The following is a 22,443-nucleotide window of genomic DNA, read 5'->3' on the forward strand; positions in this document are numbered from 1 at the left end:
TTTTTAGCTTTGAATATCTTTTTTTAAAAAAAAGCTAGTATTTTGTTTTAACTGTTAACAGTTTGCGTAACTCAACAACAACAAACAACCTAATAAATTATTTGTTGGGTTCACTATTGCTGTCTTTAACCTTCACTATTACTTACATTGTCACACATTTAGAATACACAATTCTGCCAAGACGTCTCCCAATATGATGAGAAGGTGCTTCGGTTTTGTCTGACACTTCCACAGAGAAAATGTCAATTCTCTGATAAATTGCAGTACTATAGAAATCCCCCATGACATAATCTGACTCTGAAAGCTTTCAGACTCACACTGCTACAATAAATGACTTCCTGAGACTGATATTACTGCTTGTGTAAACAGATGATAAGGTAGCATATGAATGTGGGTGTCATATTGTATAAAGGAAGCTACGGTGCATTTTGGTGAGATAAGATTGTAGAGATGTTTTCCTTTTCCCTTTAGCCTTCAGGTCTAAACACACACATGTGCACACAGATACGCATAGATGCACGCACACAGCCGCATGCTAAGTCCTTCAGATGACATTGATTAAGTTTCCTTTGGGTTTTTTATCCCCTAATAAACTAGTGAAACTGCATTTTCCATTCATAGTAATAATTATGTGCTTCCTTTTTTGTTTTTAAGGGTCCTCCTGGACGTCCTGGTCTTGCAGGAGTTGATGGGATACCAGGTCCCCCAGGAACCCTGCTGATGCTGCCGGTGAGACTGCAAGGACCACCATTAAACATAGTGTGGTGTAGTAACATAACCACATGGGGGCGCTGTGTAATAGAACTTTATTAGCATTGGGGGGAAATTCTTTAGGGTGTGCTGACAATTGCCTTCCATCTTTTACCAGTTTCAGTTTGGAGGTGATTCTCAGAAGGGACCAGTGATGTCCCCCCAAGAGGCACAAGCACAGGCTATCATGGAGCAGACCAAGGTCCCGTACAAGTCACACACATCTACATCTTCAACAAGAGAAGGGCTCACATCCTAATTTTATGCTAATTTTACCCTTCAGTGTTCAAAGCAAAAAGACACCCCTTTAAGCACACATCAGTCACAATGCTCTGCTTTTTTTTTCTCAGCTGTCATTTAAGGGACCTCCAGGTCCACATGGTCTCACAGGACGTCCAGGCCCAATGGTACAGAACTGCTGTGACTTTCATCGACTTTACTTTTATCTGAAGCACTCGTGCAACCTCTCTGCCCTACTTTAAGGGATGCACAAGCACGGCACTATCGATTCCTGCTTAAAGAAAGCTAAAACTAATTGCAATACGTGTGTGCATGTGCGTGCGAGTCTGTGTGTGTGAATTATATTAAATTTTTACTTGAGTTGAAAAGGTCATACCCAGAGTATATACGTATTCCCAGAGTTAGTCAAATAAAAGCATGGTTATTATTTAAACAGCCTTTTTTTCCCAAAAATATTGTCCCGTATTGTTATCGTGAGCCCAGTATTGTATATCGTCCCACTCCGTGAACTTTAGATATCGTCCAATCCTGATCGTATATGCCAGTGTTTCTCAAATGGGGGTACGCGATGGCACTACTGTACGAAAACGTAAAAATATGAACAAAGCATGCATAGCGGTTGTAAAAGATAGTTAAACATCAGTTGTTGAATGTTGACATAATTTACATATTGGACTGTCATTAAGTCAGTTAAATCAGAAATACAGGAGGTAATTGAGAGAAAGTGGAAAATTAACAGATGGACAAGAAAATATGGGGGTTTCTAACATTCTACTTCTATATATAATGCCAGAAAGATCTATGTGTGTATCCGTGGAGCGAATATCTCCTCGATGCAGTGTCTGATCAAACTGAAACTTTGTCAACAGCTTGCGCATACCCCGAGTGTGTGCATTTGTAATTTGGAGTAATTTGGTCATTCCAAAACCAATTTAAAACCAATTTGAAATGACCAATCCACACTGTGGAACTCCTGTCAAACGTTGTTTTAGAATACTGATGATGTCATCAACAGTGACACATACATACATCCGACGGGCACTGTACTAGTTTTTAGTTAAATATGGTAATCATAATAATGAAAATGATCTTGATTAGAACATGAACTAAATATACAGGGGTCAGTCTTATTCCAACACAAGGTGGGAGATGACCAGAAATGATCAAAACTATAGAAAAATATTTATTCAAGTGGCACTAAATACTGTTTCATTTTGCTTATTTACAATGGGGTTCTTTAAAATGTTTATCATTCATTCATTCCATCATTATACTCTATAGGTGGGGGTTTTTTTCATAGAATTCTGAGCAAAATGTTGAAGTCAGACAAAGGGGGTACTTAGATTCAGAAATAAGAGAATGGGGTACTTGAGCCAAAAAAAGTTTGAGAAACACTGGTATATGCCGTACTTTAAACTAAGTGTTTTATGTGCTTGGGGTTAAAAAATGTATTTTTTTTAAGAAGAGAAAGAGAAAAGAGAAAAATAATGTGTTGTTTCTTGACAAATGTTTAATACTTGCACTGACTTGTTTTTGTAGGGTAATCCAGGTTTACCTGGGCTAAAAGGAGACATTGGAGAAAATGGACCTCCTGTAAGGCCAGACACTATCACTGCTGGTGTCATTCTTGTTATATATTGATTCTCTAATGTCCTGTGTTTTTCCTTCCTTTGCCCATTTATCTTGCTCTCTCTATTTTTCATGTAGGGACCACGCGGGTTGCCGGGTCCTAGTGGAATAAATGGAAAACACGGCAAGAGGGTAAGATATGTTTATTATTGCAGGTTTCCAATCCCCGTTTGTCTGCAAGGTGTGATAAAAGCATACTGTGCCTGACGTACTGTAAAGTGGAAGTAATGCTAATGCTATTCCATGTCTCATAGGGGCGTGCAGGAGTGGATGGAGGACGTGGAGCTCCTGGTGAAACAGGCATTAAAGTAAGATTTCGTGAGATGTGTTTCGATTACAAAATCTACAAGTACAAACCACAGATTTAAGGCTCCTGCACAATTTTTACATCTGTTCTGCATACCTACTTTACGTTGTACTTGTGTGGATGCCACATAAACCTTAGCTCCTTATAACCTAGTTACAGCTGTTGATGTTTTTTTTTTTTTTTTTCTGTCTTCATTGCTTCATATTCGATTTCCACCACCTCTCATAACCACACACATTTGCAGCAGTCTCTACAGTCACAGACTTTATCTATATGCTATTAAGTGTAAGCTTTAAGGTATTAGGCAGCCTATTGCTTGTAATAGGTGTAAAATTAACAGGAAGGCGCCTCAATACAGATCAGCTGTCGGAAGGAGCTGAGTAAATAAATCATTTTGCCCTGATGCAGAGCCTTTATCATCAATACAGTGTTATAGCTGCTACAACAACTCCCACTTTTCAAAACACACTCAGGGCAGATGGGAAGCGAGGTCAAAGGAGACTTTTACTACATTTCTGCTCGTGTTCACACATCAACATGTGTTTAGGGGTTTAATGCTCTTGCCTCTCTATTACGTACCAGGGTGACAGGGGCTTTGATGGCCTGCCAGGTCTCCAAGGAAACAAGGGACACAAGGTGAGGCAGAATAGTATCCTTACAATGGTACCATCATAATTAAGTCATCCGAATCCCAGGATTACTGCATAGCACAGTATATACCGCAGAGGAGGATTTTGTTGTTATTATTAGGATGTTATTGCTGTATCAATGATGTAAGCATCATTGATATATATACTCAATAAAATGAATAATGCTTGTATCTTAAAGGGGGACAGAGGCAAACCTGGCCCTTATGGTCCTTATGGAGAGCCTGGTGAGAAGGTGAGTGCAGAGGGCTTTATTAACTGCATAAATATGAGCTATTTGGAGTTTTTCCCATTATGTAAATGCATTTTATTTTCTGATCTTTGTATTATTTTTCATTATTTTTGGATCATAGAAAAGCCACTCATATTGGGCAGTGCTTAGCTCATAAAGCTGCTGCAAAGTATTGGAGCTGGATTGATCATTTTTTAAAGGCTTCAAAGGGGCGACAAGCACAAAAACCAATCAAGCTTTTACTGACATCAAATTGAAAATATGAAAAAGAGTAAAGAAGACGATAGATATGATGAACAATTTTTTATTCTGTGCATTTTCAGGACACAATATTTACACTAAGTGAGTTTGATTTATGCCTTTTTATAGATCACGTGGAAACTGAAAATTAAAGAATAAAACCATAAACTGTCTAATTCAGTGGTTCCCAAACTTTTTGTGCCCAAGGTACACCAAAGGACAAGTGAAAATTTGAAGGCACACCTGCAAAATTGCCTTTATAACACGTGTTTATCACTCTTATCATGTAAAATATTTGTAACTGTGCATAATTATTTACTCATGCCAAATAAAATGTGACAAAGACAACTATTTTACTCATGAAATATTTATTAACGAAATATAAAAAAAACATTATATTGCAATAATAATGTATGGTTGTCACAAAATCCCACGGCACACAAGGACTTGCCTCACGGCACACCGTTTGGGAACCACTGGTCTAATTTAATGGTACTGTCATTTTAGCAAGTATACAAATATGCACCCAAAAAGCCTGCAGCCATGGATTCATGCATTTATATTTGTTACAGGGACCTGATGGACCTGTGGGGCCAAGAGGGCAACCAGGTGAACCAGTGGGTATCCTGCACTTTCCCTTACAGTCGACACAAACAATACAGCCTCATACTCACGGTGCACTGAAACAAACATCCAATCCAATCATCAACGCTGCAAAAAGTGAAATCTTAATAAGATGATATATAACATGGGAAGATAGCGGAATTATTCATCTCCAAGACCTCTCCGAAAATGATAAGCTCAGGACATATAACAATCTAACCCAAACATTTAATATAAATAAAAGTAATTTTCTTCAATACCTACAAGTAACAGAGACAATTAAGAAAAATACCGCAATAGATTTAATCACCTTGCAACCTCCAGAACTGGCCATATATATGAAAAGTATCTCAACAAAAACAAAAAAAACTCTCAAAAATATACAGAGCACTCTTGAACACTAACTCTAATCACTTACCAATCGCTAAATGGGAAGCTGAACTCTCAATCACCACGAACACCGATTTCTGGACAGAAATTTGTTGCAATACCTTTAAGATGACTAAAAACACAAATCTTCAGCTAATTCAATACAAGGTCCTCCACAGATAAATATGCTTTATTTCTGTACAGTCAAGTGCCACAAACACCCCAAATAACCCTTGCCTTTAACAACATTACAATATTTGTAAAAAGGCTCTAAACTCACCTGCTTTTTAGTGTTACTAATGTTATAGCTTACATTTAAATGATGCATATTCACACAAATAATTATTTTAGTAACAACTGTTCTTGTTAAACGGTTCCTTCTGCTCTCACACATGTAGTTTAGCCTAAAATCGTGTGCACAGTTAAGCTCCTAGTAATGAGCGAGAGCGCGATGCTAGGATTTACGACATAACTAACTTGCAAATACTGCAAACACAGGAAGAATACTTAAGTGCATTTTCAGAGACACATGCACACTCGCAAATCCAAGATGGATGCACATTATTATAACAATGCTGCCCTGCCATGTTCCCCCACCCTAGCATTCATAGCCTCACTTCTAAAGGCTTTCATCGTCTACTACAGTGTCATATATAGACTACCTGGGAAGCGTGTTTGAATTACTGAGAGACAAAGGGAAGGATTTTATCAGCTAAACTGAAGAAGCTGCCATTGTTTCGATGTCATTGCAGAGAACACTGCTTAATTGCTCAGACTCACACACACCGTCTTCCTCCCAGTGTGTGAGGTTAGAGCCCAGCAGGGGTCTGTCCTTTCAAATAGATCACCCAGTGCAGCAGGGGAAAAGAATTGCAATAAGCCAGTCTTGCAAAACTGTGGTTAAACCTGAGGACACAGGAAAGAAGTGGAGTGAGATTATTGGATGAGAAAGCATCGGAGATGGGGAAATTGAAGCAGCAAGAACCCGATACAGAAATTTGGTCGGTGACGAAAGAGATAAGATAGCTGGAGTTAGGGAAAAGAGAGAGGAAGCCGGAAAAGGAATAGATAAAAATCCTTGCTGGAATGATTATATTTCCATATCAATCACTTCCCAGGAGATCACAGATGTGGCTGTGGAACAGGTGGCTTGGCCAGGCTACAAAGAGGGAGGCTGACAAAAACAGCACGCACGCACACTAATGCAAACTTTGGATTAAATATGCACAAACACAAAGACACACACACACTCATGCACACACTACGGTTTTGATTTATAACTTAGTATTCAGCAATCATTCTGGCTGATTATGAATGCAGGTTAGCTGCTGACTATTTGCTGTGTTTTGTCTCCAGGGTCCTCGAGGTCTCGTCGGGCCAAGGGGACCCCCTGGTCCACCTGGCCAACCAGTAAGTCAACATTACTTTGTTTACATGATCAGTTATTCAGTTCTTTCAACTCTATAAAAGGCTCTCTGGTGCATCCCCATTGAGCCGTTATTCTTTTTTTTTTTACAACCAACTGAAGTTTGCAACCATTTTTATGTGACACTTTATCTGTGTACGTTTCTCTAAGGGAGCTCAGGGAAGTGATGGAGTACAAGGAGCAAAGGGAAACCTGGTCAGTCCTCTTACTCTCTTCATCACTGCTCTATAGCAGACACAACAGTGGTTCATATGTTGAATTTTGTTTTTGCTTTACTTAGATTTTTTCACAGTCATTTATTTTGAGTTTATGTTATTTATCATGTGAACATAATGTGTCACCAACAGTGTGTTTTTGTTGTCAGGGTCTTACTGGTGAGACAGGGCCCCCAGGTCAACAGGGAAACCCAGGAGTAGAGGTACAATACATACAACACAACCCTCAGGCTATGTATGCATACATGGGACTTTTGTGACCCACCCCCCATGGCAAAAACTAGGAACAATTTCTCATGAGAGATTCAGAGAAAAAGCACGATAACCCTTGTTTTCTAAGAAAATAGTGACTAATTTTTTTTTTTTTTTACAAAACATGCTATTTGAAGTCATATAGAACAGTGTTTCCCAACCTTTTTTGTCTCATGTACCCCCGAGTTCTCTCTTTAGATTAGATTCTTGCTTTATTTACATGTTGTTAATAATTTGAAAATATCAACCTGTACGTTTAACGCACACTAAATATCAATTTTGTGCATTACAATTATTGTATAGCAGAGAATATATTTACCTCAATTTCTAGTAATGTGCAGAACATGTTAGTAACAATTAGTAGGATATTAAGGCCACAATATGGTTCATATCATTATTGCAGTTTATTGTCAACGGGTGTAAAAGCTGTTGGATGAGCATGTACAGTGTCTGAAATAGGCTTAAAAATGACTCAGCATGTTGGAAATAGATTCATCAATGTTTCCCGTACAATGTGTTCAAGTACCCCTAGGGGTACACGTACCCCTGGTTAGGAACCCTGATACAGAAAGCACGCCATGCTTCAAATAAAAGTATTGGTTGGTTAAAAAATAAGAGAGATTCTTAATCTCAATGAGACTTTCCTAGTTAAATAAAAATAAATAGAATAAAACAGTAAATTTTGTTTTAGCGCAGAGCAGCTTCCGAGTTTGGGCATGGAAATCCACAGCTAACTGGCTTTCTGTGCCTATACACACACTTTTGCTATTGGTTTGGACCAATAAACTGCACAATGAAGTTATCCACAAGGCTACTTTAAAAAGCGTCCATTTTGATGGAGTCCAACCAACGATGCTTTAGGAAGTGTGTGCTTTTATCGCCGCAGTTTTTTGCCACACCAACAGTAAGGTGTTTCAAACACTCATCGGGAGTCACTCAATCACTTTCTTCTCTTCCTCATTTCTTTTCTGAGCACGGAAATACTCCATTTCAGCCGGCCCGTAATCCATTTTTTTTCCCCAACCGCAGTGGCACATTGAGTCACAAACAAGACAAGAACAAGTCAGCTCTTTTGATAGAGGCAAAACGTGCCTAGTTTGGCTCCTGAAAATAAAACTGTGTTTCTGAATGAACACTCTGCATCGATTCAAGACTAAACTAAAAGCAAAGGTATTAATTGTGGATGTGAATCACAATAAAATGATGAAAACCGCTACCTTAATGCAAGGTAATGAGTATGTACATGTTTTGTTACTGCCCCTCAGCTGGATTGTCAGATACGTAAGAAATCTTCAGATTCTTAGAGGGCTGAGTTCTCTGTTATGTACTTTGGAGATGGTCAACAACCAATTGGCCATAACTTCTTCAATAATTATTTAGTGTGTGTGTGTGTGTGTGTGTGTGTGTACGTGTGGCCTAATGTTTATAATTATCACCAAACTTGCTGCAGTTGATGCCCATACATTAGTTCTATTATATCTGCTTTTACAGCCTTCGTTAATGAGAATTGGCTTTATATTTTATGTAAATCTCTAGGGTTTGTTTTGGGCGAACTACAGATTTCTGTATTTAAAACATGATTTATTGTCACCCAGTATCATATATTTCCAAAATGTCACATCACCTGTAACCACCAAGGTGTGTGTGTGTGTGTGTGTGTGTGTGTGTGTGTGTGTGTGCGTGTGTGTGTGTGTGTGTGTGTGTGTGTCATTGGAAAACTTAAAAACCACACTTTCAATAATTCCTGGGTGACTTGTTCATGGTTTTCTCATGGCGTGTCACATTTAATCGATGCATTTTTAAAAGTGATGTCACACTCAATGACGGTTCAATGTATCAATCCCTCTATTAAGAAGATAATCTGTTTTAAAGAGTAACAAAACCCTGAGTTTGAAATAATTTTTTTTAAAAAAGCAGTGATTATGGGCAGAGCTTCCAGAGCAATGAAGACATGTCCAGTCAATATAAAATCTCCAAAGAACAACCTATGCAATGCTAACTACTATCTACTCAATACTCACTATATTTCTCTATTCACAATTATCTAAATTCTTTTTTAAAATCTCAATCTAACCTACTTGCCACAGATTTCAGAGTTGAAAGGCGGTAGTTTTTATAAGAGGGGCGGGGCTAACCGTGGTGGTTTGCAATGGTAGAAGCCACCAAATTGTCACAAGCCACCATTCTCAGCCAATAGCAAAATTCTATTGTAATCGCAGGGTTTCGACCAATAGAGGGCAGTCACTCACATTTTACGACAAAAAAAATCAACAACAATACTTCATACCAGATAATTTGGTTTTAATTTAGAAAAAAAAAATTAAAAAAGTGGTGTTTGGGTTTAGTTACTCTTTAATGAGACTTTAATCTCAATTAGTTTCTTCCAGTTCAAACAGAGGTCATGATAAATTCATGTTTACAATCTATTTTCATTTTTGTTTTAATAATTATTAATATAAGGAATACAGATATTTGACTGCACAGTCTTTCATTACTATGCACACACACAACTCTTAACCACATGAAGCCAAAATAACCAAAGCCCTATAAGTCATCTCCTAATCTTCAAACATCTAATATGCTTCTCTTTGGTGCAGGGCTTACCCGGTCCTCAAGGTCCCATTGGAGTGCCAGGAGAAAAGGTAAGTGGCATGCACATATCTAATATCAGAATTAAATATGTGGCTCTGAACCCTGTCATTACGCTCTTAGGCAAGGCAGGTTTAGCGCGACAATATAACTCAGCCACTTTTGGCTTCCATTCAGACGAGACAAGGCTAGAGAGGAAATCAATACAAAAAAAGAACATGTGCAAGCAAGCAGGCACTTCAAGGAGCCTTGGCTGGTGCACATCATAAGGAAAAAAAAAAAATCATAAATATATAAACAATTGACTTAATCGAAAATTTACTGTAAAGCTGTAAAGTAGAAAATGTGGTCTTTGGAATAAACTAAAGTGTTCTATGCCTGCACCTCAACCTAAGTATTCTAATGTTTTCATTCTCTTTATAGGGTCCCAGAGGAAAACAAGGCATGCAGGGACTGCCAGGCATTGATGGACCCCCTGTAAGTTAACAGTGATGCAGGAGTTCATAAACAGCATGCTAGTAGTAGCAGTAATGAACATCCATCCGCCTGACAGTCCATCCATCATGTATGCATACATTTGGTAGAGAAATTCCCTTAACAATTGTGAAAGAGGGCTTAAGACCCTAAACACTAACCCAGAGGCTCCTTACCACTACCACTATGCGTGTGTGTGTGTGTGTGTGTGTGTGTGTGCGTGCGTGCGAGATGCATTTGTTTACAAAAGGTTCAAATTACAAAGGAAAAAAAAAAACAACAGATGTGCTCTTAAAGCTTGGAGACAGCACATTATTATTACACTGAGCACTGTTTCAACCATGCCGCTCTACTGAGGGTGTGCCCAAAGCGTTGATCGCGATTGATGTAATGTGCACACCTGTTCTAGGGTTGGCATCTGGCTTTACCTTTTTACCGCCGCCAAGGAGAATATATTTTGATCGGCATTTATTTATTTGTTTGTCTGTTAGCAACATTATCTCAAAAGTATCTAAAAATTTAACCAAACCTTATGCCAAAGAAGACCCCCCCCCCCCCCCCCAAAAAAAAAAAAAAACAAAACAAAACAAATTAAAAAAAAACCCTATCCCCAAAATGTTAAAAAATAACCAGAATCTTTGTTCGTAATTGACCGATCTGACTCAGTTATGTCGGGTTGGCTCCTCAATCAATCAAATCCAGCTTGAAAAAAATTATTAATGGATATATACATTTCCTCCAAGCCCTTAAAGTGTGAAGGGTCATGGTATCATGATCACGATCACTGATCCAGATAACTGTCAATATCTGGCAAAAATGATATTTGGTGCTTGGCAGAGGTTTGTGCTCTCTGTGCTCTGAAAAAGAAAGTAAAAAACTGCCCAAAGAGCTCACTATCAACCAAATTTGTTATTACACGGGTTGGTTGCATTCAGAAAATTATTTTTAGAAGTTACGTAAGTGACTGAGGATATCCAACTGCTGCATTATTTAAAAATAAATGTTTTCTCTTTACAGGGCCACCCAGGGAGAGAAGGCCCTCCAGGAGAAAAAGGCATCATAGTAAGTAATACTTACAGTATTACAGATGCTGTATATAGTTACTAAGTATATATCTGAAGTGTACCAGACAGCTGAAATTTTGAATGTTCAAATGATGATATAACACTTTCCATGCAGCCATGCATTTACTCACATTAAGGTTCACCATGAACATTATTTTCCAGTGCTGTTATTAGCTTTATTATACAAGAAGTTTAAGCCATTAGAGGCAGCAGGAGCAGCAGCAGTCTTTATAATTTGGTTCTGACAATAGAGGTCAGGGCATTTTGTATTATACCATGTCACATCATTTAGTAGCTGCTGCTGCACTTCCGTATGACATTCAAGTTTTTTCTTCTTCTAGGGTTTACCAGGTGCACAGGGACCTATAGGGTACCCAGGGACACGCGGAGTGAAGGTAAGACATAAATGCTCCATCAGGTTTATATTTCATCTCGTATTTCATTCAGCGCATATGTCGACCCGTGACAGACAGGTTGTTTTGCTCAATGAATGACAGTCAACTGGTGAAGTGAGAGCACCTCGGCTCCCAAGGGGGCTACGAACAGTGTGAGCAATATTTGATGGACAGGAGAAATGTCAGGGCACGACAGAGCAAAGCACTGTGTGTAGGAGAGAAGTTGTCCATGTTGCTTTTTACTTTTGAAAATAGGGTACAAACGAAGTAGTCATGACTTGGTTTTCAATTTGGTGCTTTCTTTTTATTCACAGATGTTTTATGTGATGCTTCAACTCAGAATAGTTCATGGGAAACCTGTTCTTGTTATCAGTTTTTAGCATCAAAAGAATATAGCGTTGATTAATTATTATTGGGAGAGTAATGGTTTATAAAATGAAATAATGATCAAAAATCTTGGTAGCACTTTACAATATGGGTCTTTAATTATTGTTAGTTAAGGCATTATTAAAAAGTAACAGTTTAATAATGTTATATTAATCATTATAATGTATTAACATTAACTAACATACCAGTTAATGCATTAATGAGCAGTTAGTTAATGCTTAATTATTCAAACATTACTAAGCATTAATAAATGTTATATAATGTAATTATCTATACTTATATAACATTTATTAACAGTGTAGTAATATTATAATAATTTTTATGATGTATTAGCTAAGATTAACTAACATACCAGCTAATGCTTAGAAAACTGTTAATGAATGCTTAGTAATTCAAACATTACTAAATGTTATATAATGTAATTAGTTATCCTTATGGATGCATCATTTTTTACTATAATAGTAAAATGTAATGTCCCTCATAATCGGTTAGTTACAGTGTTTTTTGTTTTGTGCATGTCAATGTCATCACCAGCAAGCCCTTACCTAACCTTAAGTACAGTAATGTGTAACTGTAGAAACCTGGCATAAATCTTAAAGGTGCAGTCCGCAACTCTCAGATCCCTCTCAACCCCTCCCTCCAAACTTTTCCAAAGTCCGTCCCTCAGAGGAACTAACAAGCTAACGTTAGTCTGACAGCAACATCACTGTAATATAACATGCTCTGTTAAAAGATTAAATTAAGATTAAAAGATTAAGAATAGAATAGTCTTTTATTGTCACGGTACTTGGTGGTACAGTGAAATTTGAGAGATGCTCGCATAGAGCTACAGTACACCACAAAGCATAGAATTAAAAGACAGGAGCGAAAACAACAACAAGGCATAAAAATTTTAAAACGAGACATCGGTGAGTACTTTACAGAATAAGTTACAGTTTAAAGTGCTGTAGTGTTTAGTGCTAAAGCATGTGTTAAATTGGGGCTTTCGCCTTTAATTGGCCATGTAATGTTGTTACATACATGGAATTTGTCCTCTGCATTTAACCCATCCCTGAGGAGCAGCGCTTCTCTCTCTCAATGTGCACACACCTCAGCTCAGTGTCACTTACAGCAGCTAGACGGAGGTTGCTGCACGCACATGAACAACACATGCACTACAGAGTTCTAGTGTAACAATTACAAATCAAACATAATGTAAATCAAGCAGCAGTAATTACCTTTCAAGCAGAAAAGTCACCAATTCCATCTTCTACATCCTCCAGACCATACACTGTAAAAAAAAAGACGACGCTCTAGCTCCGGCAAAGGGGCGGGGCCTGTGAGCAACAGCTGTCAGATAGTTCATTAAACACAATCCTAGCTCTGATTGGTTCTTTTTGCTCGGTTGCGGTGCATTCTGGCAATCTGCCAAAGGCTGCATGAGCAGCAGCGGGGACTCAATGAGCCTGTTTTTTTCACACAAACTACTAGTTTGATGTAAAGTTGTCCTTACATAGTGACAGCTTTAGCAAAAATGACAAAAAGTCATTTTTATAAGCGTTGCAGACTGCACCTTTAATAAATGTATATGAGTTCCTCAAAAGCATTATTTATAGTTAAAACCATTAATCCTTTCTGGACCCTTATTGTAAAGTTTAACACATGTATCCTTTAGGTGACATGTTACAAATGCTTAATCGTCTCATAAGCAATCTTTAGCCCTTTCCTTAATATATCAAGATATCAAACAATTTGACCACTGTATATAGAGCCTGAGTTTGATATAATTAATTCCTGGGAAATATGTTTTTTTCACAGGGAGCAGATGGAGTGAGAGGTTTAAAGGGGAGCAAAGGAGAGACGGTGAGTCTGAGCGTTAGCTTATCATCTGTTTCTTGCTGGCAAAATAGTAACAAGTGACAAAAAGAATGCTATACAATCGATACCATTACAATTGTATTGAAAACCAGCTTGTGAAATAACTCAAGTTCTCAATGTTTGGCAGGGAGAAGATGGCTTTCCTGGTTTCAAGGGTGACATGGGCATCAACGGAGACAATGTGAGCATGTCCTGTCATTACAGACATTTCAGTTTTTGTCCACTGGAGGAGAATAAGTTGCCTTCCTCACTTTTTATGTCTTTCTTAACACAAGGGTGATCTTGGAGCTCATGGTCCGCGCGGAGAAGATGGACCAGAGGGTCTAAAGGGTCAAGTAGGACTTTTGGGAGATGCTGGAGCTCCTGGTATAGCTGGCGAAAAGGTATTTAACAGTTGGACACCTTGCTTGTTTAAACAGGAGAAAGAGAAAAAGGGAAGATTAAACAGACAGCATGATGTAGAACTAAATAGTTTTTTAATCAAGCAAGCAATACAGTTTTGGGTATTTGTAATCAAAATGTGTTTATTGATTTACCAAAAAACAACATATGCACCCATTTATTTTAAATATATACATATTCAAAGTACTTTTTTGAACCATTCTGTACTTGACAATACAATCCATGGGGAGCAGCCATTTTTGGCTGGATTTGACAGTGAATCTGATTTCTTTGATCTTCCTCTTTATTTAGGTTTTTTACTGTTTTTCGCCACATTTTCTTATTATCGTTTAATTTATTGACAACTCAAGGATGTGTGATGGAGCTGCTTATGATGCGTGTAAAATTGCTATTTTGAGCTTTTGCTGCACATCAGAGCAAACACAGCTGGCAGTCAGCTGCACAAGATGTGAGAAAGATTGGGCCGTGTTGCATAAGTGACTAGGAGAGTGAGTGGACTAATTATCGGGGGACGAGTCTGGGAGGACACTGGTAAATGATACAATAAATATACAAAAAATGCACAAAAACACAACAGGAAGATACAAAAATACACATAATGACTCCATAATCACACTACAATGGCAACAAAAAACAATATTTATACAAAAAATGCACGAAAACACAACAGGAATATACAAAAATACACATAATGACTCCAAAAAACATACAGAAAAATACACCAAACAAAAAAAAATATATAAAAATGAGTTAAAAAACAACAAACACATTTATCATGCGCATATTCCATAGAATTAAACCAGGGAAATTGCACACGCTATTTTACTTCGTACCACAAATAAACCCCTTTATGACACCACAGAGTATGTACACCTCTTTGTACAGACAACCTTCAAACACTATACTCATTTGGCCATAATTGACAACTCTCCTTAAGCTCCTCCCTCTACACTAGTATACATAAACAAAGGCACACATATGATTGCAAACATACACTCATGCTCACATAGGCATTCTGACTTGAAGATAGTTTTCAGTTTGAGAATTTCAAAACAAGTTTCTTCCATATGGTCACATTGTGGGATGTTAAATAAATAATTCGGCACTTTTTGAGTTTTTGTTTTCTGTCGACAGGGTAAACATGGAGTACCAGGTTTGCCAGGATACCCAGGAAAACAAGGCTCCAAGGTGATCCATCATTATATGGTTCTTTAGATGAGTTGATGGCTTCTCGAGTTTCTTTACCATTGACTAAAAGGCTGTTTGTCTACAGCTGGACTTTTTCCTGTCTGATTAAAAACAAAGGATGACAAATTGCATCTTTAAACTAGACTTTTTAATTTATCATTTATTCCTCACATCATTTCATTAAATGTTGATGGATGGTGTATTTAAGGCTTTGTTGGATTCATGGATTACATTTGCTTTAATTTGATACAGTAGTTAATTAATAGTTAATGAGTCATGTTGTGTGATATATGAAGGATGGAGGCTGATTAACCTCTGTCTGTGCATTCAGGGGTCACTTGGCTTCACTGGTATGTCCGGGGTCCCAGGAGAGAAAGGACGAAGGGTGAGGTCTTCTGTGAATCCACACAACTCGTTTTCAATAAATATGCAGTGCATGTATATGTAAATGTGACTCGTAACATTTATACTGCAGGGCCCGGCAGGTCAGCAGGGCACTGTGGGTCAACGCGGTCCAAATGTAAGTGTGGCTTTTGTTGCCATGGCTACACACAAATTTCCCTTGCCGAATTAGGCTTATTGAGTGTTATTAGATAAAATAATTTCCCTGTAGTTTGTAGAGGTAAGACACGTTATCATTCTGATTATTTCCTTACAAACACTGATCCACTGTCCATCCTTGAATGGACAGTGGACATATGAATGAGCTAATCTGATCGCTGTTGACTGATAGGGAGAGAGAGGAGAGAGAGGATCGCCAGGACCCACTGGAAAGCCTGGAGATAAGGTAATCTTTCCATAAAGATCGACAACATATGTATCCGGTGTTACACATACCCAAACACACATTTGGAAGTACTATAACAAGTAGATGGATGTGTCAGCTGTGTTGGAACAGTTATTTGCCACTCGTCTTTTAGTTGACAGGCAATCTGTTGCATTGAGAAGTCACAGTCTGGCACGTAAAACTCAGTTTACAATCTCACCCTCAAAAAGCAATGTTGGAGGTTGACGATGTAATGGCAGCCCGAAAATGTTTCTTATTCCCTATACCTTCCTGGTAGGGTTCTGCTGGTCAAGATGGTCCCCCGGGATCCCTTGGAGAACAGGTCATTTTGTAACACATGAATAATGTCTTAGTTTTAGAAAATGTATTTCTATTAAGTGTTAGTTCATGAATCTGTGTTGCTCTTTTACAGGGTCCTCAAGGACCACAAGGAAGAATTGGTGACCCAGGACCTAAAGGGCCTAATGTTTGTGGAAAACAATGATGCTGTATTTTATTCTGCACTGCATGACATTAACTTTAGCTGTGGCATGTTTTATACATACTTAAAGACCTGTACAATACAATGGAGTGAAAATATGTTACTATCCTCCTAGGGTCCATCTGGAAAGGATGGAATACCAGGCCACCCAGGTCAGAGAGGAGAGCCAGTGAGTCAGTTTTGATGAAACCTTTTTGTATAGAATCTTTGATTTAAAAGATTGTGGGTGTGGGGTGGGGGGCGGGGGGGTCGACCAGATGTGGATATGTTCTCATTTTGCACCTCCAGATTAAAACCAATGCAACTCCAATTGAAGTATTTCTTAGAAAAGGGTTGACATCCTATTCAAGGGGTTTTCTATTTCCAAATGAGTGTCTGATGATGAAAAACTTGCTGCAAGTCTAGATGTTTACACTCTGATGGGTGATGTTCACTGATGAAACCCCTTTTTGAATCATTTTCTTTAGGGTTTTCAAGGACAAAATGGACCTCCTGGCCCTCCTGGGGTTGTCGGACCACAGGTTAGAGGATATATCTATTGTACCTAAATTGTATTTTCAAGCAAACAAGTTTTTAACTCTGACATTTTTTAGATTATTGTTTTGTCATTTATATCACCTAATGTCTTTTTCAGGGTAAAACCGGGGAGACGGGACCCAACGGTGATCGAGGTCATCCGGGATCCCCAGGACCACCTGGCGAGCATGGTTTACCAGGGGCTGCTGGAAAAGAGGGGGCCAAGGTTAGTGTTCATGATTATAATCACCAAAGTAAACCTTCTTATCATTGGTCAATTAGTTAAAACGCAAAGACTCAGTAGTACCAGCCAGAGTATGTTATTTTACAGGTAATCTTATTCTCTAATTGGCTAATAAATAACAAAGGAAAGCTCATAATGTTGAGTGTATTATCATGCCTCATAAAAGATAAATGTTCTTTCATGCTGCGACATGCTGGTTGGGATGATTTATGACTGCATCTGACTGCTGGCTACTTGCCTTTTATTTAATCAAATTTGTGTCTGTGATTTTATAGGGAGACCGAGGTCCACTGGGAGCTCCAGGAAAGAGCGGTCCTGTTGGGCTCCCAGGGTTCAGAGGAATCAGAGGGACACCTGGACCAATGGTATATTTATCTCTACTTATTCATACTGTTAAAACCAGATTTTTTAAAATTATTACTGTCTCTTGCCACAAATTAACTGTACAACAGTAACATGTAAACACCAAAGCAGATGTAAGATATTGTTTTTTTTCCCCCCCATGCATTGACTAGGAATGTTTTTCCTGTTGTGTCCCCCCAGGGTGTTGATGGTTTAAAGGGTGGAGAGGGCCTACCTGGGATTGCAGGATCTACTGTAAGCCTGATATAGAGAATTTGCTTTCCATGTCATTTCTCCATGTTCAACCGCCACACAACTATAGAATTTACTAACATACGAAGCGAGAGGCTGTTTCCATGGTGACCACTGATCGTGACCACTGCAATAAATGAAGAAGTGAATCATGTGATGCACTCACCCTACCTCTCGATCTCCTCCTCTTTCCAGGGTGCTACTGGGGAGAGGGGACCTGCTGGGCCGGCTGGTGCTATTGGACAGTCAGGACGACCTGGAGGCGTGGGCCCCGCTGGGCCGACTGGAGAGAAAGGCGAGCCAGTAAGTTTGTGAACATTGATCATCTTATAATGTGCCATAAATTCAAAGACACAAATAAAAAACAACATGCGGGAAAAAATGGCTGTGATGCATGTTGTTTTCCTGGAGAAGAGTTTTCTGCTTAGTGCCAAATTTTATAATCGATGTGTCACACAAGTATTGCAAAATTTGTTCCATTTATGCTGTTTTCCCATCTGTTGTCAGGGAGAAAAAGGACCCCCTGGAGCTGCTGGGCATGATGGCGAACTAGGACCTGTAGGAATCCCAGGAGTTGCAGGACCTCTTGGGCCTCTGGGAGAGGATGGAGATAAGGTTGAGAGAAAGTTGGGATAAACTGTGACAGATTTTTGATCATTATTTAACTTGTTGTTTGTTTGTTTTTTCATTTGTATTTTTATCAAAGGGTGAAATTGGAGGACCAGGGCAGAAGGGCAGCAAAGGAGACAAGGGGGAAGTTGTGAGTATAGATGTTTGTAAACGGTTTTAACACAAAATCAATACTTTCAGCCCTTAGGGGCAAAGACTGAGCAGTTTTATTGGTGTACATTGATTCATTGTACCCACTTGTTGCAAAAACAGCGCATTTGAAATGACATGAACAGTTGGCTTTGATCTTGTACTTTCATCAGTGAATGTGTATCAATCCATGTTTGTGCTTCCCTCAGGGACCTCCGGGACCCGTTGGAATTCATGGACCTGCAGGACAACCAGGACCCCATGTCTGTCCCACCTATCACAGATTCAGATGTTTGTTTATTATTTAGTGCACAGACTAATGCTGATGGTATTTCTGTGTGGTCCAGGGTGGTGACGGAGAGCCAGGGCCTCGTGGGCAGCATGGGATGTATGGAGCAAAAGGGGATGAAGGACAAAGAGGGTTTAAGGGAGAATTTGGTCCATCTGGATTACAGGTAAATATGGCTCTTTTTTTCCTGACTTTAATGTTATTATGGATTTTAAGCTGTTGAATGTTTTCTGTCGCACTTTTTGATCATGTAAAGCACACTGAGTTGCCTTGTATATGAAATGCACAATACAAATACATTTGCCTTGCCTTGCCTCTTAATTTTAAGTATGACTACATCACAGCTCTCTTTTAACATTTATGTGGGGGTGTTTCTTTTTTCATCTCATTTCACATTATATGCGCTTGGCATTTAGGGAATGCCAGGATCTCCCGGGGAGAAAGGAGAGAGCGGCCATGTGGGCTCATTGGTAAGTGATGCTCAGTAAATAACAATAAATCCCAATTGTTTCTTTTTTTATTTTTCAATTACAACTTCACTAAATTGTGTGAAGAGTAAAACTCGTAAAACTCTGTATTTAGTAACAAAAACAATCAAACAGTTGGTCTCTGAGAGCCAGAGTCTGCTTTGATTCTCATATTGACTGGAAGTATTTTTATACCCTGTGGGATTTTACAGAGTCGGAATACTGTCAGCAACTGCCACCAGTCCCAGCATTTTATCTGAGGTCATACTGAAATGTTTTTGGTGTAATCTTGTGAAAGTATACTCCCCGTGTGCTTGTTTTTCACAGTTTTCATTCAACATCAAATAACATTTACCATCTATTTGCTTAGAAGAAGAAGAAAATGTGTAATTAAAACTGAGTTATAATGTATTATCTTTATGTGGCAGCAAACTGTGATAGACCGACAGACAATTGTGGTAATTGTTTGTTTCTGGCTTTATGCATTAGCTGTGCTGTTTGAAATTCCACCTGATCTGGGAGTTGTAGTAGACAGGAGTAAATAGCGCATTAGTGTGGTGGGAACCTGCCTTCTGAACCGTTCTGTTGGTGTGCACAGCAGTCGGAGTGAGGATTTGTATTTCCCATGCAGTAATTCAAATATGGCAAGCCATCACACCAATAAAATTAATTTATATAACTCTCCACATTTACATTCTCTAACAACTTTCAAGTCACCATTCCCCTTAACTTTTAGAAACATTAACTTTGCTTTGTCCAAATTTAATGATGGGTATTTAATTTCATTCACATCCATGAGCTGTTGTAAGGTCTCCCTTTTGCAGAAAATATTTGTATCATCAGCAAACAAAATAAGTTGTAGGATTTTTTCAACATTACTTACGTCATAAAGAACTTTGCTCCCAATACTGACCCCTGGAAGACATCGCAAACAATGTCTAAGCATTGTCCAAGATCACTGAACTGAAAAATGTTACTCCTGTTCTGCTTTCTCCAACAGACAAACATGTAACCAATCATACATCCTTTACCTGCTTTTTTTAGTGTAAAAAGGCACCAAAGCCAATTGCAGCCCACCCTGGGTTGCAGATCTCAAGTCATCTTCTCAGTGTGGGAATAGTAGGAGTGTAATTATACTGTAGTTTTTCTTGTACATGAAAGATTATCTCACTGGCTGAATAGTGGGCACTGTCTGTACAAAGTAAAGGAAGCGGAGTGACAGAAAAAAGGCAATGGAGCAGTAGAGTGGAAGGAAGAGGCGGGGCAGTCATTGTGAGCAGGAAGACACTGTGACAGCTGCTAATCAGATTAGCCCCAGCCTTGGCTGTCTAATGAGCATCCTCCTTTGTGACAGTCATCTCCCAACGCTGTCAGCCATGTACACACGCTCAACAAGATCCTCTATAGCCCCTCTTCTCCACAGCCAGATTAGGAAGAGTATGCAATAAAGTGGAACCAAAACAAGAGAGAGAGGACTCAGCGGGGAAGTTTCATTCATGTGTGAGGGTTGCGGATCACAGAATTCACTGCTCTAATACTGAAGAATTCCTGCCAAAAATGACGATGTTTCCTCTTGTTCCACAGTCACTCTCCCTCACTGGGCAGATTGTCTGCCTTCCTGTTTCAGTGTCTTTAATACACAGTTCCCTCTAAGAGTGATTCAGAACACGGCTCTAAGATTACTCGACCGAAACTGAAGATGAGCACAGCTAGGATTAATTGCCTGACACTCTCTTGAGAAGCACAGAGAAGTCAAATCACATGCTGTCACTAGTTAAAGGAATATGGTCTTGCACATCACAGGCTAAATGGCTCTTTTTAATAAGATAGAGAGGATGGGTGGGGAAAAAGTGAAGAATCAGAGTCTGTGTCACATTAAGGGTAATGACCTGTCTGGACATCTTCATCATGTTGCTCTGACGATAATCTGGAGTAAGTGGAGGCAGTGCAGGAGCACGATTCACCAAAGACACCTAACCCCTATTTAATTCCACAAGCCTAGCAAACCCTGACTTTGTGTTTCATTTGATATTTTCTGTGTGCTTTTTTATCCTAATGGTCAATTTTCTTTACACAGGGACCTCCAGGACAGCATGGCCCACGAGGCCCTCAGGGGTCTATTGGAGGACAGGTAGGGACTAAACCCTAAAACCACTTATTTTTCTGATGAAAAAAAATATTTGGGTATGAAATAGTGTTGTTGATTAATTATAGTAGTCCACTTTTAGTCAAAGTATTTCAATGTAATATTTTAAAATGTAAGCGTGACTGCCCTTTATGGGTTAAAACCCAACTATTATAATCAAATTTTGCTATTGGATGAAAATGGAGGTTTGTGACGGTTTGGTGGCATCTTACGTCATTGAACCACCACTGTTGGCCCCGTCTCTCCGATAAAAACTAGCACCTGTTGACTCTGTAATCTGTGGCAAGTAGTTTGAGTGAGAGAATTGCAAATAAAAAATGTATAGTGAGTATTATGTAGATAGTTAGCATAGCATAGATTGTTCTTTGGAGAGTTTATAGTATAGACTGGGTGTGTCTTAACTACTCCAGGAGCCCCGCTCACAATCACAGTATATTTTTAAATGTCCAGCCTCGATGGACATCAGTCAAAACCTCGGGCTTTAGTTACTCTATAAATACATATTCAAGTCTGCGTGCATTACATAGAAATATTTACTATGTAACCATCTAAAATGATTTGTATGCATTTTAACCACATGTTTTATGTTATGTATGAATGGAAATTATGCAAAACAATTTTGCTTATGAATGCACAGTTGTAAATTAGTTCAGATCAGAAGCAATAAATGCACCAGCAAGGCCAAATTAAACCTGACATAATCAGTGTTTTCTCATACATTCATTTAATTAGCCTTACAAAAGGCTGAACCGTGTGCTTTGAGTCTAAAGATTTATCCAAGCCGAGTTGCACAATTAGTTTGCCAAACATGAAAATGTTTTTACATTTTCGACATCATAGAAAAGCATGACATCATCTAGCATTCTGCCTTATCTTAACGTGTATTGTCTTTTC

At 38.8% G+C, this 22,443-nt stretch overlaps 1 protein-coding gene across 2 annotated transcripts in view; it reads left to right on the forward strand.

Moving 5' to 3' along the window:
* col5a3a (collagen, type V, alpha 3a) overlaps positions 1 to 22,443 on the forward strand; it is a 52,359-nt gene that overhangs the window by 21,988 nt on the left and 7,928 nt on the right. For both annotated transcript variants that reach the window (XM_028455264.1, XM_028455265.1), the window contains 37 exons: positions 655 to 729; positions 869 to 952; positions 1,101 to 1,157; positions 2,530 to 2,583; positions 2,698 to 2,751; positions 2,874 to 2,927; positions 3,509 to 3,562; positions 3,755 to 3,808; positions 4,618 to 4,662; positions 6,374 to 6,427; positions 6,594 to 6,638; positions 6,808 to 6,861; positions 9,508 to 9,552; positions 9,923 to 9,976; positions 10,991 to 11,035; positions 11,379 to 11,432; positions 13,617 to 13,661; positions 13,804 to 13,857; positions 13,952 to 14,059; positions 15,213 to 15,266; positions 15,598 to 15,651; positions 15,742 to 15,786; positions 16,000 to 16,053; positions 16,331 to 16,375; positions 16,466 to 16,519; positions 16,650 to 16,703; positions 17,002 to 17,055; positions 17,169 to 17,276; positions 17,570 to 17,659; positions 17,838 to 17,891; positions 18,084 to 18,191; positions 18,396 to 18,503; positions 18,595 to 18,648; positions 18,857 to 18,910; positions 18,995 to 19,102; positions 19,353 to 19,406; positions 21,481 to 21,534. In XM_028455264.1, coding sequence (XP_028311065.1) covers positions 655 to 729; positions 869 to 952; positions 1,101 to 1,157; positions 2,530 to 2,583; positions 2,698 to 2,751; positions 2,874 to 2,927; positions 3,509 to 3,562; positions 3,755 to 3,808; positions 4,618 to 4,662; positions 6,374 to 6,427; positions 6,594 to 6,638; positions 6,808 to 6,861; positions 9,508 to 9,552; positions 9,923 to 9,976; positions 10,991 to 11,035; positions 11,379 to 11,432; positions 13,617 to 13,661; positions 13,804 to 13,857; positions 13,952 to 14,059; positions 15,213 to 15,266; positions 15,598 to 15,651; positions 15,742 to 15,786; positions 16,000 to 16,053; positions 16,331 to 16,375; positions 16,466 to 16,519; positions 16,650 to 16,703; positions 17,002 to 17,055; positions 17,169 to 17,276; positions 17,570 to 17,659; positions 17,838 to 17,891; positions 18,084 to 18,191; positions 18,396 to 18,503; positions 18,595 to 18,648; positions 18,857 to 18,910; positions 18,995 to 19,102; positions 19,353 to 19,406; positions 21,481 to 21,534 — 2,295 coding nt within the window. The remainder of the gene's footprint in view (positions 1 to 654; positions 730 to 868; positions 953 to 1,100; positions 1,158 to 2,529; positions 2,584 to 2,697; positions 2,752 to 2,873; positions 2,928 to 3,508; positions 3,563 to 3,754; positions 3,809 to 4,617; positions 4,663 to 6,373; positions 6,428 to 6,593; positions 6,639 to 6,807; positions 6,862 to 9,507; positions 9,553 to 9,922; positions 9,977 to 10,990; positions 11,036 to 11,378; positions 11,433 to 13,616; positions 13,662 to 13,803; positions 13,858 to 13,951; positions 14,060 to 15,212; positions 15,267 to 15,597; positions 15,652 to 15,741; positions 15,787 to 15,999; positions 16,054 to 16,330; positions 16,376 to 16,465; positions 16,520 to 16,649; positions 16,704 to 17,001; positions 17,056 to 17,168; positions 17,277 to 17,569; positions 17,660 to 17,837; positions 17,892 to 18,083; positions 18,192 to 18,395; positions 18,504 to 18,594; positions 18,649 to 18,856; positions 18,911 to 18,994; positions 19,103 to 19,352; positions 19,407 to 21,480; positions 21,535 to 22,443) is intronic.

The sequence above is a fragment of the Gouania willdenowi genome, chromosome 8, assembly GCF_900634775.1.
Source record: "Gouania willdenowi chromosome 8, fGouWil2.1, whole genome shotgun sequence".
NCBI lineage: Eukaryota > Metazoa > Chordata > Actinopteri > Blenniiformes > Gobiesocidae > Gouania > Gouania willdenowi.